Genomic DNA, 18,423 nt, shown 5'->3' on the forward strand with positions numbered 1-18,423 from the left:
AGTGCAACAGCATTCTTTGATTCCTGATATGCAGCCGCTGTTGATTCAGAGAGCGAGCGAGAGAGAGAGAGAAAGAGAGAAATATACTTTGAAAAGAATTCCTTTCTGGAGACAGAAGCGGTTTCTGTCATTCCCTCCAATAACCTTGAAAGGGCCCATCCCTTGCACTCGGAAAGAACTTCATGCTTGGAATTAAGCAGTGCATTTTTGAGTCTAGCCCAGGCAGGGGCACTTCCACTCCTGACCTCTGCAGAGACTTCCTCATTCCAGAAGACCAGCCTGCAAGAGGGAAGCAGGTCTTACTTTTTTTTTTTTTTTTTTTTTTTTGGTGGAGTGGGGGGTGGAGGGCAATGCCAGTAAGAAAAGTGAACTGCTCTTTGTAGTATCATCTCCTCCAACACTACAAAATTACAGGCTGCTCAACTGGAAGGAAGTCCCTAGTTTTCTAAACTGTTCTGGGGAACCTTGAGACTCTTTGTGAGAGGCTAAGATCAAACAAAAAGTTAACTCAAATGCAGCCAATTTTCTTAACTAGCTTTTACCTCTTGGTCAGAAATTTGTATTTTTTTTAAAAAAACCTAACAAGTTCCCTGGCCTTAACAGGTTTGAAAATGCTTGTCTAAAGCAACACCGCCATCTATTGAATGCATTTTTATAAACATTACCGATAGAACTGGAAAGAAATAACCTTGGTATTTATCGGTGAGTTTAGAGTGTTGTGTTTAGTAACATTTCACAAGAGAATTCTTTCATGGATAGTCTCCTGTACTGATTAGAAAGAGTTATGTTCATACAGGAAGCAAAATAAAATGCAGATCTATCTCTCAACAGAGCAGTTTAAATTCTAGTTGTGTTTGTCTGCTGGACTAGTCTTCTTTTGCACTGTTTGGGTCCCTAATAGCTTCCTAAATTTTACCTTACTATACAAACTGATAAACTATGGTTTACTGTATCAGTTTACAGAATAGGCCCCGGTTCACATACTATGCTAGGTCAGGTAACTCAATGCAAGTTGCTCCCATCTAGTGTGAATTCAGCTTCTTCTTTGAAGTGCAAGAGATTAGGACTCCTCATGAAACAGCTAATTGGGGCAATCATCTTAAGAGAATCAAATGGCAAGAATATGCACAGTATCTTTAGAACGACTCCCCCCCCCCCACCAACCTATTGACATAATTCTGAAAATCCTCTATCCAAATTTCATGCTAAGTGGACAAATTAAACTGTCCATGTTAAAATCATGAAGAGGAGATTCTGTCCTAAAGAGAGGCATCTGCCACAACATTGTTTTGTTTCCTTGTCTAATGTTCATAAGGGAAGGCTCTGCATGCAGATATTGCCACAAAGCATCAGCCAAGTTTTACCCAAACAACTGAAGCAGGGCCTGCCACAAGCCGTCTAGAAATGCATGTCCTGTCCTGACACATGCACAAAAGGGGTGGGGCTTTCCTTGTGACCTTACTCGGTTCTTTTTGTCGTTCTGCCCTGCCTTGCAGACAGTGCTGGGCATCCACATACCGACTGGTTTGGGACCGCAGTGCAATCATCTAGGGAGGCCTGTTTGTGGAGACTTCCCCAGGCCATGTTTCTACTCTCAGTGCATAGATGGGACCTCAGGGCAGGACTGGCATTTATTTCTTAAACAAATTTAAATTTAATAATTTTTTTATTGTCTCTTTTTAGGCAAGACTCTCCTCTTTCCGTATTCAGCATAGGAAAATTGCTTGTGGCCTGGTTAGAGTAAAACAAGACTGCCCATCTCATACATTCATTGATACTTTTTTCTCCCACAAGCCACATTGTTTATAATCAATCAGTTTCTGTGTCTTAAAGTGCAACATCCTTTCAGATCCATAGTCTTCCACCGTTTTATTTATAGGCTGTCTCTGAACTCACCAACATTCTTTTGAAGGATACTAACATTTTTGGTGTGAACCTCTATTCAGAAATGTACAGCTTCTCCGTAATTCCTGACATCAACTCTGAATCGTTGTTACACCAAATAAATATTTGAACTAGTTTAATCCCAACTATATCATTGTCTGCTACGTGTTGGAAAAAGGCTACGGTGAAATCAGCATATTGTCCCCTCTGTATGAACGCACACACAGACCCAGCAGAATTCAGATTGCCATACAACCAACAAGGTTTTACCAATTCACAAGTATCTTGTAAGATGCCTTGTTCTACAAGATGTGCTATAGCCCTAATGATAATTACATTTTCTTACTGTAGCAATATATGATTCATGCTCCTGTTTTAGGGAGTAGGAAGGGCAGAGTAAAAATGTTCCATGTCTCAAAAAACTAGGAATTGATTAGACTCCCTATATTCCAAACAATCTCAGGTTTATTCTAATTTAACAACATACTTAAATACTATTTCTTGTATACAACTTTTGTATGTTTGTATGTATGTATGTTATTGAAATGCAAATTTTGTTAAATCAGCACAATGATAAGAAAACAGTGGAGATGTGAAAGAAATAGGGATCAATATTCATTCACAAATTTGTATCCTAACCTGGATTGCTGGCATTTATTATTTGGGTACCTTAAAGGTCAGTGCTTTCTTTGGTAAATGCTCTTTTTATCATCCATTTATGCGGTTATTGCCATCACAAAACAAGCAAGCCTAAACCTTTCTTTGAGGTTAAAACCCATGTTTTATTTGTACTACACATATACCGTATTTTTCAGAGTATAAGACGCACCCAGGTTTTGAAGAAGCAAATCTAAAAAAAAAAGTAGGTAGGTAGATTGAGGGATAGAGGGAGAGAAAGAGAGAAATACAGTAGGTAGGTAGGGAGAGAGAGAGAAATACAGTAGGTAGGTAGGGAGAGAGTGTGTGTAGATAGGTAGGTAGGTAGAGGGATAGAGAGAGAGAGACATAGACAGAGAGAGAGAAATACAGTAGATAGGGAGGGAGAGAGAGAGAGTAGGTAGGTTGGTAGGTAGAGAGAGAAAAATAGAGAGAAATACAGTAGATAGGTAGGGGAGAGAGAGAGTAGGTAGGTAGGTATATGGGTAGATAGGATTGAGAGAGAGAAATACAGTAGGGAAGGAGGGAGGGAGAGAGAGAGAGTAGGTAGGTAGGTAGATATTTCCAGGTGTATTTATACATGTGCTGGAGAAAGAAATAGCTGACAACCTGTAGCACCTAAAACTTTGTTTCTGCTGGGACATCACTTTCCAGGTGTATTTATACATGTGCTGGAGAAAGAAATAGCTGACAACCTGTAGCACCTAAAACTTTGTTTCTGCTGGGACAGCACTTGATCAATTAATTCTCAACAACCACTGTAACTAAACAGCTTTCCAAAAGGGGGAAAAAGTTTTTGCACTCTGCAAACCTCCCCAAAACGGCCCGTTTTTCACCCCTTTTTTAAAAAGGAATTAATAGCCGGGTTGGAGGCTTATAGAGTGCTCCTGGAAGGGGGGGGGGCAAAAACGAGCAAAAAACAGCCCATTTTTTGCAAAAACGGGTTGTTTTTTGTCAAAAAAATTGCATGCATAGCCTTATGTAGACTTATAGAGTGCTGCTGGGGGGAGGGCAAAAACAGCCTGTTTTCTGCTCATTTCTGCCCTCCCCAGCCCCCAGGAGCTATCTGAAAACCTCAATAACCTATGCATGGCCAAATTGGCGAAGGGGGCAGGGCTTCAGGAGGCAAAAAATGCTGTATTTGATGTATAAGATGCACCCAGATTTTCAGCCTTTTTAGAGGAAAAAAGATGTGTCTTATACTCTGAAAAATACGGTACCTGCCAAAACAGAAATCTGCATAAGGTTTCAAGTGTCCTTGTTTATTCAGGTAACAACAGTAAACTAGATAGATGTTTCATCATTGCTTTTTGCCAATAATGTAATAGTAGTGTTCGGAGGTAGTGAGCTGGAGAGATAAACGGCTTTCTTCTTGTTGTTCAGAACTGAGCTGACCTGAGTTTTGAAGATTCTTATGACAAAGAAAAGGAGCAACACTTGCCTGATGAGATCATCAATTCTATAAAGTCCTTTGACAAATGTAGAAAACAGAAAAGATCTTAAGAGATCCAAGTGTGAATTTGAGTCAAAAGTCAGTGCCGAATCCGACCCACGACATCAGTCCGCATGCAATATTTTCCTGGTGCTAGCAACTCCAGAGTCAGCTCTGTTATGATTGCTGTAAGACCCCATACACGGTGAGGACCATGCAAGAAGACAGGGAATGTGCAGCGGTAGATACCATCACGGCAGAAGTGGGTGTAGCCCTGGTTCTTTTCTTGTAGCAGGTGGGAGAAAGACAGTGTGAAGACAGCCTCAACCTGTAAATTGAACAACGAAGATTGAGTGGAAGCATAACTTGTCCAATTTAGTTATGGGATAACTTCTCTTCCATCAAATTCCTTTGGATGTAATTAGTTCAAATCTCAAATTGCAATATTGGGGGGAAAAGAGGATCAGAAATAAACAGAAGCAAAAAAGGGGGGTGAGGTTCAGAAATAGAAACATCTGGTATCAAAAAGAAAGAAAATGGTGCATCCCACCATAAGATCCCTACCACAGGCATCTTATGCTCCACTCAAGAGATTACTTCCAAGGGAATTAGTGCTTAACACAGGAAGAAATTGCCACTAGAATATCACTAAGTGTCTGAGAATTTTCTTTCACATCCATCTTTCTAGAAAAATATATTGAATAAAAATAATATGTGATACACTATGTCACTGTGTCCCAGTTAATATTATGATTCACCTCTTGGGGGTTAGGTTTCAGTGTCAGGTTCTCCAAAGGCCCCAGGTTTGCTAGTACAGGAGCCACCATCCTATTAGTCTGGGGAAAAAAAGGCAAAATTAAACAGATATGAGTTGTTCACTATCCCATGCTTTCTCAAAGAAAAGCATAAAGCAAAGCATATCACAGATGGTATGTTAATCCCCTAGCCCAGCCTTTTCTGCTTCCTGGAAATTTTCCATTTCTCTCATTGCAGACAGCAATTACAAAAAAAAGTTTTCCCCCCAACTGATTCTAGCACGAAACAGCATATCCATCGTGATTCCACGACAGAAGCCTATTTCAACGTTCATCTTATCTCTGAAAACAAAGGGCAACATTACGCATTACCCTATCAGGAACAGGTCTCATGATTCCCCAGACACAGTCCTCCTTTAACCGTATGCCCAGCTCTTCATGGGTCTCCCGCAGTGCTGTGGAGATAGCATCTTGGTCAGAGTCATCACGTTTACCACCTGGGAAACTGCAAAAGCAAATAAGTTATTGTGCAAGGGAAGTTTGGGATGGAAAATCTTAAAGATTACTTAGGATTGAGAGGGACTGGGAGAGTCAGAAAGTTTCCTGGACATCTTCTGGCTCAACCACTAATGTTGCGCCAAGTTCTTCAATGAAGATACATCCTGTTGAATTGCCATCTTACTTTTCAAATACCTCCCCAGTCTATATTGCTATTAAACATTTGTGTGCCAGTTTCTAATGTTTCTAAGCAATGCTTCCCTGTCACTTTCCTTAGAACTCTAGAACAATTAGGTCTTGCCTTTTGCAAGACTCTCATATATCTGGAGACAACTATTGTTCCTCTTCTCTCTTTAATCTTCTCTCTACTCAGCCTTTCAACTGGTTTTCAGAAAACTTATGAGGTCCCCCCAAAGACAACAAGAGGGGGTTAATGACTCCCATCTGCGTATTCTGCTATTTATCTTTGCATTTACCAAGGAAGAAGATTAAGTTGTCAAGTACCTGACTTCCCCTTTGTATAAACCGGTCAGAGTGTTGGAACGCAGAGTGTACAGGATCGCTGGGTCCCCAGCCACAGAGCACAGAGATACCAGCACAGCTGCCCCCATAGTTTCTTTCTTGTACCGGCTGGTGGGTTTCTCTAGCAGCCCTCTGCACCGCTGCTCGTTTTCCCAGGATAAATATCTACGTACCAGACCCACACTGGCTATGGGCATACGGCGTGTACGCTGGCAGAGGTAGTGCAGAGACTGAAGCATAGTGCCCTAAATATTGAGGGGGGAGGGAGAGAGAAAGGGAAGAATTTCACCTGAATGGTAGCCCACACCTTGAGACTCAGTGAATTCCTTAAGCCTCATTGCATGGTTCCTAAGGCTAATCCCAATTTGTTGTGTGGGAGGGGGGGGCAGGGAGGGCTAAAGTTTGGGATCCAAACACAAGGTGCCAAACATTTGAACTCCCTTGTGAAATCTGGACCACTCTTGGTCTGTGACAGTGGCTTCTTATCATGTCAGGAAATGCGGCTGCGGCCTACAAGCACAAAGACCCGGAAAACACACAGGGAATTTGACAAGCCCAGAGCAGCCAAGAATTTAAAGTCCTCCATAGTCAGAAAACTGTTATAGGGTGGTTAATCAAGGGTGCAGGTCTTGGGTGTTTTTGTTTTGCCTTATCAGCTTTACCCAGGGTACTCCATATGAGCTGGGCATCACCTCCCATTATCCTTAGCCAGCCAGCCTGAGATGGGAGCCGTAGTCCATCCCATCGAGGAGATGCCGGGGCTTTTAAAACCGTCCCATTCAAAGTCTCCAGAAGAAAAGGAGGGGGGAGGTTCGTTCTTTCGAGAGCAGCCACCAAGGAAAGGCACAAGACGGTCTTCGGTCCGCTCCCATAGTTACCCGCAAACTACCCGGCGACGCAACCAGCTACTCAGAGCAACCAAAAACCCAGCCAAGAATCCCAGCATTTCACAGTTCTTTCTATTAGCCCCGCCCCTCCCCTCAACAAACATGGCGGGACGGAAAAGCTTCCCAGCCTGCTTTTCAACAAATGGGGGGGGGGGGGAAGGACGATGTCAGTTAGGGCATACTTCCGCCAGTCCGAAATATGGAAAGCGCCGTTCTAACCTCCTAGAAACGTTCCTCCGTCAAAAGAGGGAATTCTTCGTCGACAGCAGCTTAAAACCGACAGCCGAGGACGCCGCCTCCACCAATGAGACGGGAGGATGGCAAAAGCCACGCCCCAAACTGAGAGCCTGGGCGGTGCAGCGAGAGCTCCCTCGCCCCTTAAGAGACCTTGAGGGCGGCTGTTAGGATTTTATGGCCGGAAAGGTTAGAGGACTAAACGGCTCTTTAAGGGCATCTTTAAATCATCTTCCAATGATTTACACAGAAACCTTTGTGCTGACGTACTCTGACGAGTTTGAACTCCACCCAATGTGCATGTATTCGTAGACTACGGGATGCAAAAAGATCTATTTAACTCAAGGTTGATACTTGCTTTTATGAGATTTTAAGATAGTCATCAAACAGTAATTCTAAAAACCCTTACTTTTCAGGGCAGGTATTAAACCACATGAAGCATCAATGACAAAATGAAAAGTTTATTTGGGGTTTTCTGCCCTGGAATTAATCCCCAAAATGATGTATGTGTTTGCCACCTTGAGTTATTTGTAAAAGTAATAAAGGCAGGATGCAAATAAATAAATGCATCCAGGACTTGTCATAATCATTTGTTATCTATAAGAACAAATAAACTGATACATAGCCCACAGAATCTCTTGTAATAGTATCACCTATTATTCAGGAAGTTATTTTAAGCATGTCCGCTAGCCTTAATGTTAGACAAAAATTGTGGTCTATTTACTATGGAGAAATATGTAAAATAATTCAAATGCCGCCATGGCTGAATATAACATGTAAAGTGGATAGGAGGGCAGGTCCCAGTTTAACATTCCTAAGTGAGGTTGGAGCCCTGATATATAACACTATGTTTTACCCCCTATGTTCTCCAAACATCCTGTGCTTTTCTCTTCTAACAGCGGATGAAATAGGACTTTGTATTACAATATGGCATCTGTGTTTAAACAATTTAGAGGCCATTGAACAACTCTAGGTGGCAAATAGTTTAAAAACCAGTATAGAATACCAGAAAAGAAATCATAAGCAGCCCAAACTACTCCATTTTGTCCCTTTTAATTTCTTCCAAAGCAATAGCTGAGGCAAGAGTACAAGAATTACATAATGTACTAAGCCATAATATGATTACACTTTTGAGCATAGTATGTGAATCCTGAAACTACATTGCTCAAAAAGCTATTCAAGAAGTTATGGATGAAAGGCATCTTTTATTACACTGCACTACTCCTTTCTTACTAAGCCTCCAGGTTCTAAAGATGACTGATACTGCTCATCCAACAGCATGAAGTTATTTATTCAGTCAAGTCTAACCCTTTGCGATTCTCTGGGTCATGTCTCTTCACATCTTCCAATCCTGCACTACTTCATTTGAGTTTTTCTATGCTCTAGCTGGTGTCAGCTTTGATAGTGTCCAGCCACCGTGTTCTTTCACAACCTGGGTTCCTTTTGCAGCTAATTCTTCCAAACATAATTGTTTTCTTCAGTAAATTCCCCCATGACATGGCCAACTGCACATCCAACTACATATGCAAGTCAAAAGTGAAATATATCTGCAGAGCCAGATATGCGGCATTAAACCATTTCAGCCTGATGTTTACTACTTAAAAAAATTAAAAATATTTGCAAATTAATAGTACAATCAGCTTTCCATTTCATTTGCACATTTATAGGCCTTGCAGAAGAAGAATTAGGAACAGGAAAGTAAAGGTTTAGATGAGTTCATCAAAGTTATATTTATGTACTACGGAATCCTGACTGGTCATGCTGGACAATTATTTTCTCATGAACTCTTATAGTTTGTAAAGACGTCTTTGCTTCATTACATAATCAATCACTGCAAGTAATATATAAAGGCAATTCAAGGCCTCGGATACAGGATGGTGCTGCGCTTGTTCTGTGAGATGTTCTAGGGCTTCCTATGTGGTTTGATTCTTAGTTACTTTCATGGGACATATTGCATTCTATTTCTAATGCTATCCAGAGTCACGCTTATGAATCAGATGGCCATATAAATCCAATAATCAAATAAGATCACATCCAGGTATTCACTCATTCTCCTTGCTGTAAGAAACTACACAGATCAGTCTAAACTATTTAATAAACTGCCCAAGAAGAAAGCAAAAAAGAAAAACTGGGAGTTGAAGCAGGTTGTCACAAATAATAGAAATTAAACTCTGTTACTGAAGCCCAAGCAAAAGTAGACGTGGGCTACAAAAGATGATTTGAACAGTGTAACTTCTTAGAGGTGGGCGTTATAACTGTTCATCCAGATGCCTGCTTTTTAGATTCATTATATTGCCTCATCCGTTCTTCCAGTTCTGGACGGAAGTGACGAATTAGACCCTGTAAAAAATCAAGCACAGGAGTTACCCATTAGATACATCTGTAGCATTCCTTGTGCTCCAACCTGAGGCCTCCTACAAAACCATTTTATTTCTAGCCCTCTTGTCAAGCAAATTGTGTGACTCTTCAGCACATTCTGAAGTAAAAAGGAAATTACCTGCACAGGCCAAGCAGCCCCATCTCCCAGGGCACAGATAGTGTGACCTTCAATTTGTTTGCTAATTTCCCAGAGTGCATCAATTTCTGTCACTTGGGCATTGCCTCTCACAAATCGCCACATGACCTTGTTCATCCAGTCAACACCTGTAGGAAGGGAATCAACATTAAAAGTGGAATACAAAGCCTCATGAAAATCATCAAGGCAGCACAATACTTAACACAGAAGCGTAAATTGATTTTGCTGCCCAGGTTACAGGTCTTTTCCCTGACCTTGGATTGTCAATCTGTTTCCACTATATTTTAAATAATACTGGCCTAAAAAAATAATGCGAACATTTTTTTCACACTATTTTTTCAATCCCAACCCTAATTCAGAGAATTGTGGGGTAATTTTGCTGATACTTCAAAAGGTTTGAATAATAACACTCACCTTCTCGGCAAGGTGTGCACTGCCCACAACTTTCGTGCTTGTAAAATTCAATGAGGCGGGCAATGGCTCGAACTATATCTGTCTGGAGAGAAAGAGAAGAAAATGAAGATGAATCACATGCAAAACCCAGAGAAATAACTCTAGGGAACATGGCTTACCGATTTGTCCATGACAATGAGAGCTGCTGTCCCAAGCCCGGTCTGTGCCTCCACTAAGGCATCAAAGTCCATCAGAACGGTCTCGCACACTGACTTGGGGATGAGCGGAGTTGAAGAGCCTCCAGGAATCACAGCGAGCAAGTTATCCCAGCCTCCTCTAATGCCGCCTAATCAGAAGGCAGAAACACACCATGAGGCCTGGCTCTTTAGATGATTGGATCAGGTCAATATACAAGAGGAACAAAAGGAACTAAAAAGCTGACGCCACTAATATTGGTATCTAAATTAAAGTGACAGCTCATTCTTTAGGGTGAATAAGTCACTCTCACCTGCATGTCGTTCAATTAAATCACGCAATGGTATTGACATCTCCTCTTCCACAGTACAAGGGGTATTGACATGGCCTGAGATATTGAAGAGCTTAGTGCCAGAGTTACGCTCACGTCCAAAGCCAGCAAACCAGGTACCTCCTCGACGGCAGATTGTAGGTGCTACCGCAACCGTTTCCACATTTGCCACTGTGGTAGGGCACCCAAACACCCCTAAAGAAAGAAAGAAAATGGGTTAACATGAATAACATTTCTGAACAATCTTAAGATGAAAAGGAGAATGGGCACAAGAATAATCAAAATGGGAGTTTTAGTACTATTAAATGGGATATTTGATAGGGACTTAAAAGTTATTTTAGGTTTTTAAAAAAGTATGTTGATGGCCTTATATATAGATAATGGAAGTCTCATGTTGACTTGAGGAAGCATATTAGAAATGCACACGCGCGCACACACCAGTAGAAGGAGCATTTAAAATGCCTTACCTACATCTGCAGGGAAAGGAGGCTTGAGGCGGGGTTTGCCCTGTTTGCCCTCAAGGGATTCAATAAGTGCAGTCTCTTCACCACAAATATAGGCACCTGCCCCTCTTGCTACAAAGACATCAAAGTCATAGCCAGAGCCACAAGCATCCTTGCCCACCAGTCCTGCTTCATAGGCCTCCTTAATTGCCACCTAATAAAGGAAGATAGCATTAATTACTACAGCCAAAGCCCAAACACCAGTGACCTTGATTTCTGACCATAGAAAAAGGCAATCTAGCAGACAAAATTAAGGTAACCACAAGAGACAGCAGCTTACCTGCAAGTTTGATGCTTCATTGTAGAACTCTCCACGTATATAGATATAGGCAGCTCGAGCCCCCATAGATCTTCCTGCCACTAGGCAGCCCTCTATTAGCTTATGGGGATCATGACGCATAATCTCCCGATCCTTACAAGTGCCTGGTTCCCCTTCATCTGCATTCACTACCAAGTACTTAGGCCTGAAACACAGAAATAATTATATTCATCAACAAGAAGAAAAGCTTCTCCATCAGTATGCGCTCCAGTTAGTAATGCTATCTAATCTATTAACGTTTACAGACAGACTACACAACTAATCTATCCAGTTCAGGATCTTCACCCAGTCAATAATCATAGTGTCCCAACTTCAACCGCAAGGAAATCAAGGCTTAGGAAAACCTGAGCATACAAGTAAGCATCCTAAGTATTACTGAGGAAACTATATTTGTACTTCTGCAGCCACAGCAAATGATAATATTTTAGCCATATGGCAAAGCTGAGAAAAGGATAATTTTGAATTAGAGCACACACAGAGATATTTAAAGCTGACTTTTCCAAGTACGAATCTCACACTCCATCCATCTAGCTAGTCAAACTAACTATCCCCTCTTATGGCAGTTCTTCTGGATAAGAAGTCTAGAAATCTGGCTGCTTCACAGAGCCAATCTTTCTAGAGAACACAACTTTTTTTTTTTGAAAAAGAGAGAAGAAAAGAGGGGTTTAAAACTTTTGAGACAGATATAAATCATTCTTCAAAGTTGAGATGCACAATTTTAAATATAAAAGACTGAAATGGAAACTACAGCCGCAAATTCCAATTAATAATAAATGGCATTCCAACCCAAAAGTAGAAGGAAAAACTATGGCTTAAACAGGTTCTGCATAAGAAGATAAGCAGAGTTTAACATTTGAAACTACAATTTTCATAATTAGTACCACACCTGCCATCTGGAGGCTTATTCATAAAGCTCCACTTGAGGCCAGTTGGAAAGCCAGCTCCTCCACGACCTCTCAGGCCTGAAGTCTTTATTTCATTCAAGATCCAATCCACACCCTTCAGCAGGATTTCCTTGGTTTTATACCAGTCACCTCGGCTCAAAGCCCCTTTCAACCTAGAGACAAAAAAGAAAAGAGTCATGCATATTAACTCCATTTTGTAAATAAATTTAGAGCTGCTTTCCCCATCTGGGGTTGTTCAGGTATCTCAGAATATGATAGCAGTTTAATGTAGTGGTTAAGATACTGGACTAAAAACTGGGAAGCTGCAAGTCTTCCTTTCAGCATGAATATGATTTAATCATGATTTTGACCCAGTGGGTCTCTCTTGGCCCAGCTCACCCTACATTAAGGGTTCTTAATATAGAATATAGAAAAACAGGAGGCAGGAGCATTTTGAATCTATCTTGAGTTGTACCAATAGGTGCAATCTAAATACACTACATTGCCCAAAGTATTCGCTCACCCATCCAAATAATCAGAATCAGGTGTTCCAATCACTTCCATGGCCACAGGTGTATAAAATCAAGTACCTAGGCATGCAGACTGTTTTTACAAACATTTGTGAAAGAATGGGTTGCTCTCAGGAGCTCAGTGACTTCCTGCGTGGAACTGTGATAGGATGCCACCTGTGCAACAAATCCAGTTGTGACATTTCCTCGCTCCTAAATATTCCACAGTCAACTGTCAGCTGTATTATAAGAATGTGGAAGTGTTTGGGAACAACAGCAACTCAGCCCCAAAGTGGTAGGCCATGTAAACTGACGGAGCGGGGTCAGCGGATGCTGAGGCGCATAGTGCAAAGAGGTCAACAACTTTCTGCAGAGTCAATCGCTACAGACCTCCAAACGTCATGTGGCCTTCCGATTAGCTCCAGAACAGTGCGCAGAAAGCTTCATGGAATGGGTTTCCATGGCCGAGCAGCTGCATCCAAGCCATACATCACCAAGTGCAATGCAAAGCGTCTGATGCAGTGGAGTAAAGCACACAGCCACTGGACTCTAGAGCAGTGGAGATGCGTTCTCTGGAGTGACAAATTGTGCTTCTCCATCTGGCAATCTGATGGATGAGTCTGGGTTTGGCGGGTGCCAAGAGAACGGTACTTCTCTAACTGCATTGTGCCAAGTGTAAAGTTTGGTGGAGAGGGGATTATGGTGTGGGATTGTTTTCAGGAGCTGGGCTTGGCCCCTTAGTTCCAGTGAAAGGAACTCTGAATGCTTCAGCATACCAAGACATTTTGGACAATTCCATGCTCCCAACTTTGTGGGAACAGTTTGGAGCTGGCCCCTTCCTCTTCCAACATGACTGTGCACCAGTGCACAAAGCAAGGTCCATAAAGACATGGATGACAGAGTCTGGTGTGGGTGAACTTGACTGGCCTGCACAGAATCCTGACCTCATCCCGATAGAACACCTTTGGGATGAATTAGAGCGGAGACTGAGAGCCAGGCCTTCTCGTCCAACATCAGTGTGCGACCTCACAAATGCGCTTCTGGAAGAACGGTCAAAAATTCCCATAAACACACTCCTAAACCTTGTGGACAGCCTTCCCAAAAGAGTTGAAGCTGTTATAGTTGCAAAGGGTGGACCGATGTCATATTGAACCCTATAGATTAGGAATGGGATGTCACTTACAGTAAGTTCATATGAGAGTAAAGGCAGGTGAGCGAATACTTTTGGCAATATAGTGCACATGGAAATTTGGAAATGTTTGGAATTAGGAAATATATCTTCCTCTTGTAGATGGAGTTGAGAGTCCTCATTTCTAACCACAATAATGACAAAATGATAAAACATGCATCGTGATATCATGACATGAGCCTTGTCCTATGGTATTTGTAGCACAAGTAAGTAAAAGCCATAATTTGCATCACACTGCATGTTTCATTGCTTATTCTCTTAGCCACTGTATAAAAACCAATAGTTACAGAATTAACAAACATTAGCCTTCAATTTGTTATTATAAAACAGTGGTAAAAATCTAAGAAAATGCAAGAAAAATAGGTTTTCCTTTAGCTTTTCATCTCTTTGTTTTTCTTAATTTACTCCCCAAAGTCAGAAGAGACTAAAAAGAAGCAGAAAGATGTGGGGTTCAGTAAGATTCAACTCTATCCATGGTCATGCTGACACCAAGCAGATCACTGCGGATTTTTCTTCTCTATTTTCTATTTTATGCAAAGTAGTAGAAGCCAGGACATGACAATATCCTGGCATTCTTTTCCTTTACAATAATAGTACAGGAAAAAAAGTAGTAGCTGCACAAATAAATGCACAATCACAAAATTGTACAGTGCCAAAATATCAGAGAAATTTAATTGCCAAGATAGCAATTTTACAAGCAACCAATGAATACACACAACTAGAGAAATTTAAAACAATTTCAATTGTATTTAAATAAACCACAACTGTTAGATAAGTAGAAAAATATTTTTGGCAGCCTACAATTCATTCACTCTTTTTTCTCCACTAACTAAAAAAAAAAATTGAAAACTGTGTATTTTCCTGTCAGCAAGCAAAATATATTCTACATTTTTGTTTCTCACCTCCAATCATGACGTCCATAAAGATTAGTAAAAATGCGGTCCTCATCTTTGAGGGGACCAAACTGAGTTTTCTTTGGGGGTGCCTGTCAAACAAAAAGAAATAGCTTTAATAGTTTTTGAAGAAAACTATACTACAAAAATAGAACAAAAGCAAGAAAACAAAAGGGGCAAATATATCTCTTTCCAAAAGCTAAGCACAGAAACTGAGCCATCTTCATTATACGCAAGGAAAAAGCACTCTCACTCTCTCCCAAGAATATATATTTTAAAACAGGAGTTCATGCTAAACATAGAAGTAACTAAAAAGCATGTTGGAGGAACCGATAAGGTCCAAAAAGCAGGACTTTGGAGATCTCCATCATCCATACTCCCTTCCCTTATTCCTCTAGTTCAATCCTGTTTTTGAATCTGCAGCACAATATTGAACATAACGGTAGTTCTGTGGCACACCGGAAATTATGAAATGCATAGAATATTTTTAAAGGTGTAAGACATGTTCTAAGAAGTTAAAGCTATTTTACTAATATCTGTACTGTGCTGCATATACGGATCACACAGAATATGCGCAACACAAAAAGAAAAGAAAAATAACATAAGACAAAAATCTCGTGGCACACTAGAAACAAGCCCATGGCATGCCTATGCGCTGTGGCAAGCTAGCTGAGAACCACTGCTGCAGTTGTATAGGTCCCCATCCCTTCTCCCCTTTCCCTTGTTGAAAAAGAAACCGAAGAAGGACAAGTAGAAGTCACCGATTCCGGAGCAGCGGCGGCGGAAAAAAAGCGAGCCTGGGTGCAAATCGGACGGAGGCGCAAGGGCTGAGCCCCCAACATAGCGAAGAGCGAAGGGGTGGGGGGGTCTCCCCTGCTGCAGCTCCTAACCTCGTCACCTTCACCTGTCGGGCGCAATAATAATACGTCACGATGTTTCTCTTCGCTCTTCCCGAAAGACCAGAGGCTTCCTTTAGCGTCTGGGATCATGGGAATTGTAGTTTAAGTTCCACAAGGTAGTGCACGCGATCTCCAACCCGTGTTTACGGCCGAATAAATGACAGACTGCAGCGAAGGTTCGGGGTTTTTTTTGGAGCAAGGGGTGTGGAATAAAGCGGTATATGTGCGTCGCACAGTGGTTGATAAAATATATTTATAAGGGTAAAGTTTCCTCTCGGATTTGTTTGCAACATGTATGACACAATATTTAGGATCCTTAAAAAAAAATCGGATATGCAAGGGACTATTCCGAAATCTATTTTCAATACAAAGAGTGAGATTTCACATATGTTAACTATTAAAGCCCTATGTGCTTAAGACAGAAGTTTGTAATTAAAAGATTGCAATGAATTAATATGTTTGCAGCAAAATCAACCATCTTTCAGTAGGTACTGGACATCTTTCCCATCTAGTCTTGGTTGTTGCACTCAACTGCACAACCATCTGGAGCCTTTTCAAATGCAACTCATAGTGAAACTTGGATCATACAGTTAGCTGGCTTCTCTTTGTCAGGTTGGGTCAAAGATTTTACACATTTTAGGATTCCGTCTGTGAAGATTGCTGTACACGTTTTGATAGCCTGCTTGTGAAATTGTTAGACAGTTATGTAAAATAGTCATTGCAGTTGTAAAACCCTACAGAATATTTATTATCTATTGGATTTTTCATATGTGAAGTTAGCTGGGCAGTAGTCAACCAGGTACTTTAAGAAAGTTCGTAAGATGGGCATGACTAAAGATACAGCAATTTGATATTTTATCCAATTAACGATGGGCTGCTTACTGTTTCAAATATGTTGTATGTATTTTATGTATATGTATTTTATGTAACTAGTCATACAGTGGCTATAAATCCCACATGCATGTTGTTAGATGTCTCCAGTTTTAATCAATATTGTTTAAATTTTGTGGACTTACCTTTCTACATATTCCTATCTTCTAAAATGATATAATAGTGCTTTTTTCACAAAAATGTCCTCTACTGGCTTGCTTTATTTACTTATTTTAGTTAGTTGGTAAGGATTTATCCTGCTCTTCAACCAAACATATTATTAGAATGTAAGTATAATCAATTTTTTAAATGCTCATAGATTTGCAGTCTGCAGGATCATGAAAAGAAAAACAATATCATTTTAAAGTTAAATAATATATAATTCCAGAAATTGTTTTATATAATTTGTTCTTCTTAAATATGGAATGTTCTGATTATGTTTCTGTCTCTATCTGGTACACAAAGGACCACAGATTCCAGATACCTCCATTTCCATTAGTTCCACTGGGCTTGCCTTTGCCAGTTTACCTAGTTTTCAGAAAGTTGCTAATCTGTTCTGCCAGGGAGGATTGCATCACTGATCTCTCTGATCCTGTTGATTCTTGGTCCGAGAAGGATGATCCCATTATATTGGAGTGTACTCTAGGATAGCAGTTGCATGGAAGTGCTCCAAAATTCTAAAGAGGGATCATCAATCATACATAGATCTTGAATCCCCATTTATAGAGAGGCCAGGCCAGCCATTAGACAGTGAGGTACTTACCTCAGACAAAAGATGCAGGGAGGCATTACAGCAGTATCTTCAACTCCACTTGACTCTCCTAACCCTAGCTTCTCTGTTCTATGAGCATTTCCATCTTTCAGAGCTAGTACTGCTGCTTGCACATTGCTAGCCCAGGTAGCAAGAAGCTAGAGGCTTGCATTACCAATATCTCAGGCAGTATGGCTAAACAAAACACCAACAAAACACCTAACCAAGTAAGCAAAAAGGACAATTTTGATCAATGAATGTGCGGCATGACCATATGACACACATTGGTGTATGGAGAAATGAAGTGGAAAGGTTCTAAATGACAAAAGGGGAGGAGGGGCTTATGCCATCAAACTAGTACATCCTTCTCGAATAGAGTGAAGGACACAATTGCCAGTGTTGAAGATAAAGTTAAGCTGTTAGTATATATTTAGCAGAAGGACACCTTTCTGTCCACTATCTCACATAGCAAAATGTCTTGAGTTCCTAGAAATAGTAGCTTGTGATGGTAATACAAAGATTAACAAGCATGCCCATGATTTTCTGTGAAATCATATAGACGTCCCTATGTTCAAAAGATAGGAATAGTATCATTTAAGAGTTGCATGTGGCCCTCAACCCATATAGTGGCCCTGAGTCTAGCATCACCCTACTGAAATTCATTTACAACCCAGCAATTTATGGCAGAATTGATCCCCCCCCCCAAAAAGGGGGCTAAAATTCATTTCTCCAGGACTAACTTGCTTACTTTTCTGTAAAATTACCAACACAGAAAAATAAACGAGGCAAGTATAATCAGCTTTGAATCCTGTCCCCCCTACCTCTCACCCCAGAAGACATCATCATTCTCTTGTGCTTGTATCACTAGAGGCGGTTTCTTTTTTAAAAGAAAAATAATGGCTCCCTTGTAAAAGAAAAAATTTCAAATGAGAGTTAAAATCATCTTTCATGTATGACAAATCAGAATGAGTCCTCTCCTTTAAAATTTCTTATTAAATTTATATGCTGCTCATATCACCCTCCAAAGTGTCTCTGGGTGGCCTACAATACAATACAATACATATAAAAAACCATTTAAAATTACAAGAGTTAAATACAGGCAAAAAATGTGGGGCTGAAGTAGTGTCTTCTGTCACTTTAGCCTAGACTAGAGCATCCCCAAGCCAACTAGCAGAACCAAGTTTTAAGGTCTTTCTAGACAGCCAGAAGGATTGAGGGGAGTGGAACTCATCTCCACTGGCAAGATGTTCCAAAGGCCAGGGGCCACAGCAGAAAGGTCTCTCCTATCTAGACTTTACCGGCT

At 40.8% G+C, this 18,423-nt stretch overlaps 2 protein-coding genes across 6 annotated transcripts; both read right to left on the bottom strand.

Annotated features, from left to right (window-relative positions):
* Positions 1-2,329: 2,329 nt before the first annotated feature.
* Positions 2,330-7,153, bottom strand: NUDT8 (nudix hydrolase 8). Of its 5 annotated transcripts, none has more exons than XM_081936313.1 (5): positions 6,818-7,153; positions 5,731-5,993; positions 5,101-5,233; positions 4,732-4,809; positions 2,330-4,301 (listed from the first exon to the last, which is right to left on the bottom strand). In XM_081936313.1, the coding sequence occupies exons 2-5, from the start codon at positions 5,985-5,987 to the stop codon at positions 4,074-4,076; spliced, it is 696 nt and encodes a 231-aa protein (XP_081792439.1). In that variant the 5' UTR covers positions 5,988-5,993; positions 6,818-7,153; the 3' UTR covers positions 2,330-4,073. The 5 variants fall into 5 exon arrangements, with proteins under 5 accessions (XP_081792439.1, XP_081792438.1, XP_081792441.1 ...); XM_081936312.1 differs by having other exon boundaries at positions 6,855-7,147; XM_081936315.1 differs by lacking the exon at positions 6,818-7,153 and adding an exon at positions 6,627-6,682.
* A 1,793-nt stretch (positions 7,154-8,946) lies between these two features.
* On the bottom strand, positions 8,947-15,524 carry NDUFV1 (NADH:ubiquinone oxidoreductase core subunit V1). Its single transcript, XM_081936310.1, has 10 exons — positions 15,362-15,524; positions 14,610-14,692; positions 12,012-12,182; positions 11,087-11,270; positions 10,771-10,960; positions 10,286-10,498; positions 9,957-10,123; positions 9,799-9,880; positions 9,367-9,512; positions 8,947-9,209 (listed from the first exon to the last, which is right to left on the bottom strand). Exons 1-10 carry the CDS (start codon positions 15,440-15,442, stop codon positions 9,129-9,131), a joined length of 1,398 nt encoding a protein of 465 aa, XP_081792436.1. The 5' UTR covers positions 15,443-15,524; the 3' UTR covers positions 8,947-9,128.
* Between the last annotated feature and the right edge of the window lie 2,899 nt (positions 15,525-18,423).

This window comes from Natrix helvetica (genome assembly GCF_964273705.1).
Source record: "Natrix helvetica genome assembly, chromosome: 1".
Lineage (NCBI taxonomy): Eukaryota > Metazoa > Chordata > Lepidosauria > Squamata > Natricidae > Natrix > Natrix helvetica.

Bases quoted from the DNA above. Each gene is read 5' to 3' on its own strand.
- NDUFV1 (XM_081936310.1), bottom strand. From the start codon at position 15,442: ATGTTGGGGGCTCAGCCCTTGCGCCTCCGTCCGATTTGCACCCAGGCT. The intron at 11,271-12,011 runs GTGTGGTACTAA...TCTGTGTTTCAG, and splicing joins AATAAGCCTCCAGATGGCAG to GCCTAAGTACTTGGTAGTGA. The intron at 9,881-9,956 runs GTAAGCCATGTT...CTTTCTCTCCAG, and splicing joins TCATTGTCATGGACAAATCG to ACAGATATAGTTCGAGCCAT.
- NUDT8 (XM_081936311.1), bottom strand. From the start codon at position 6,437: ATGCCCAGCTCATATGGAGTACCCTGG. The intron at 5,234-5,730 runs GTACTTGACAAC...TTGCTTTTGCAG, and splicing joins TTATACAAAGGGGAAGTCAG to TTTCCCAGGTGGTAAACGTG. The intron at 4,302-4,731 runs GTGAATCATAAT...TTCAATTTACAG, and splicing joins TGAAACCTAACCCCCAAGAG to GTTGAGGCTGTCTTCACACT.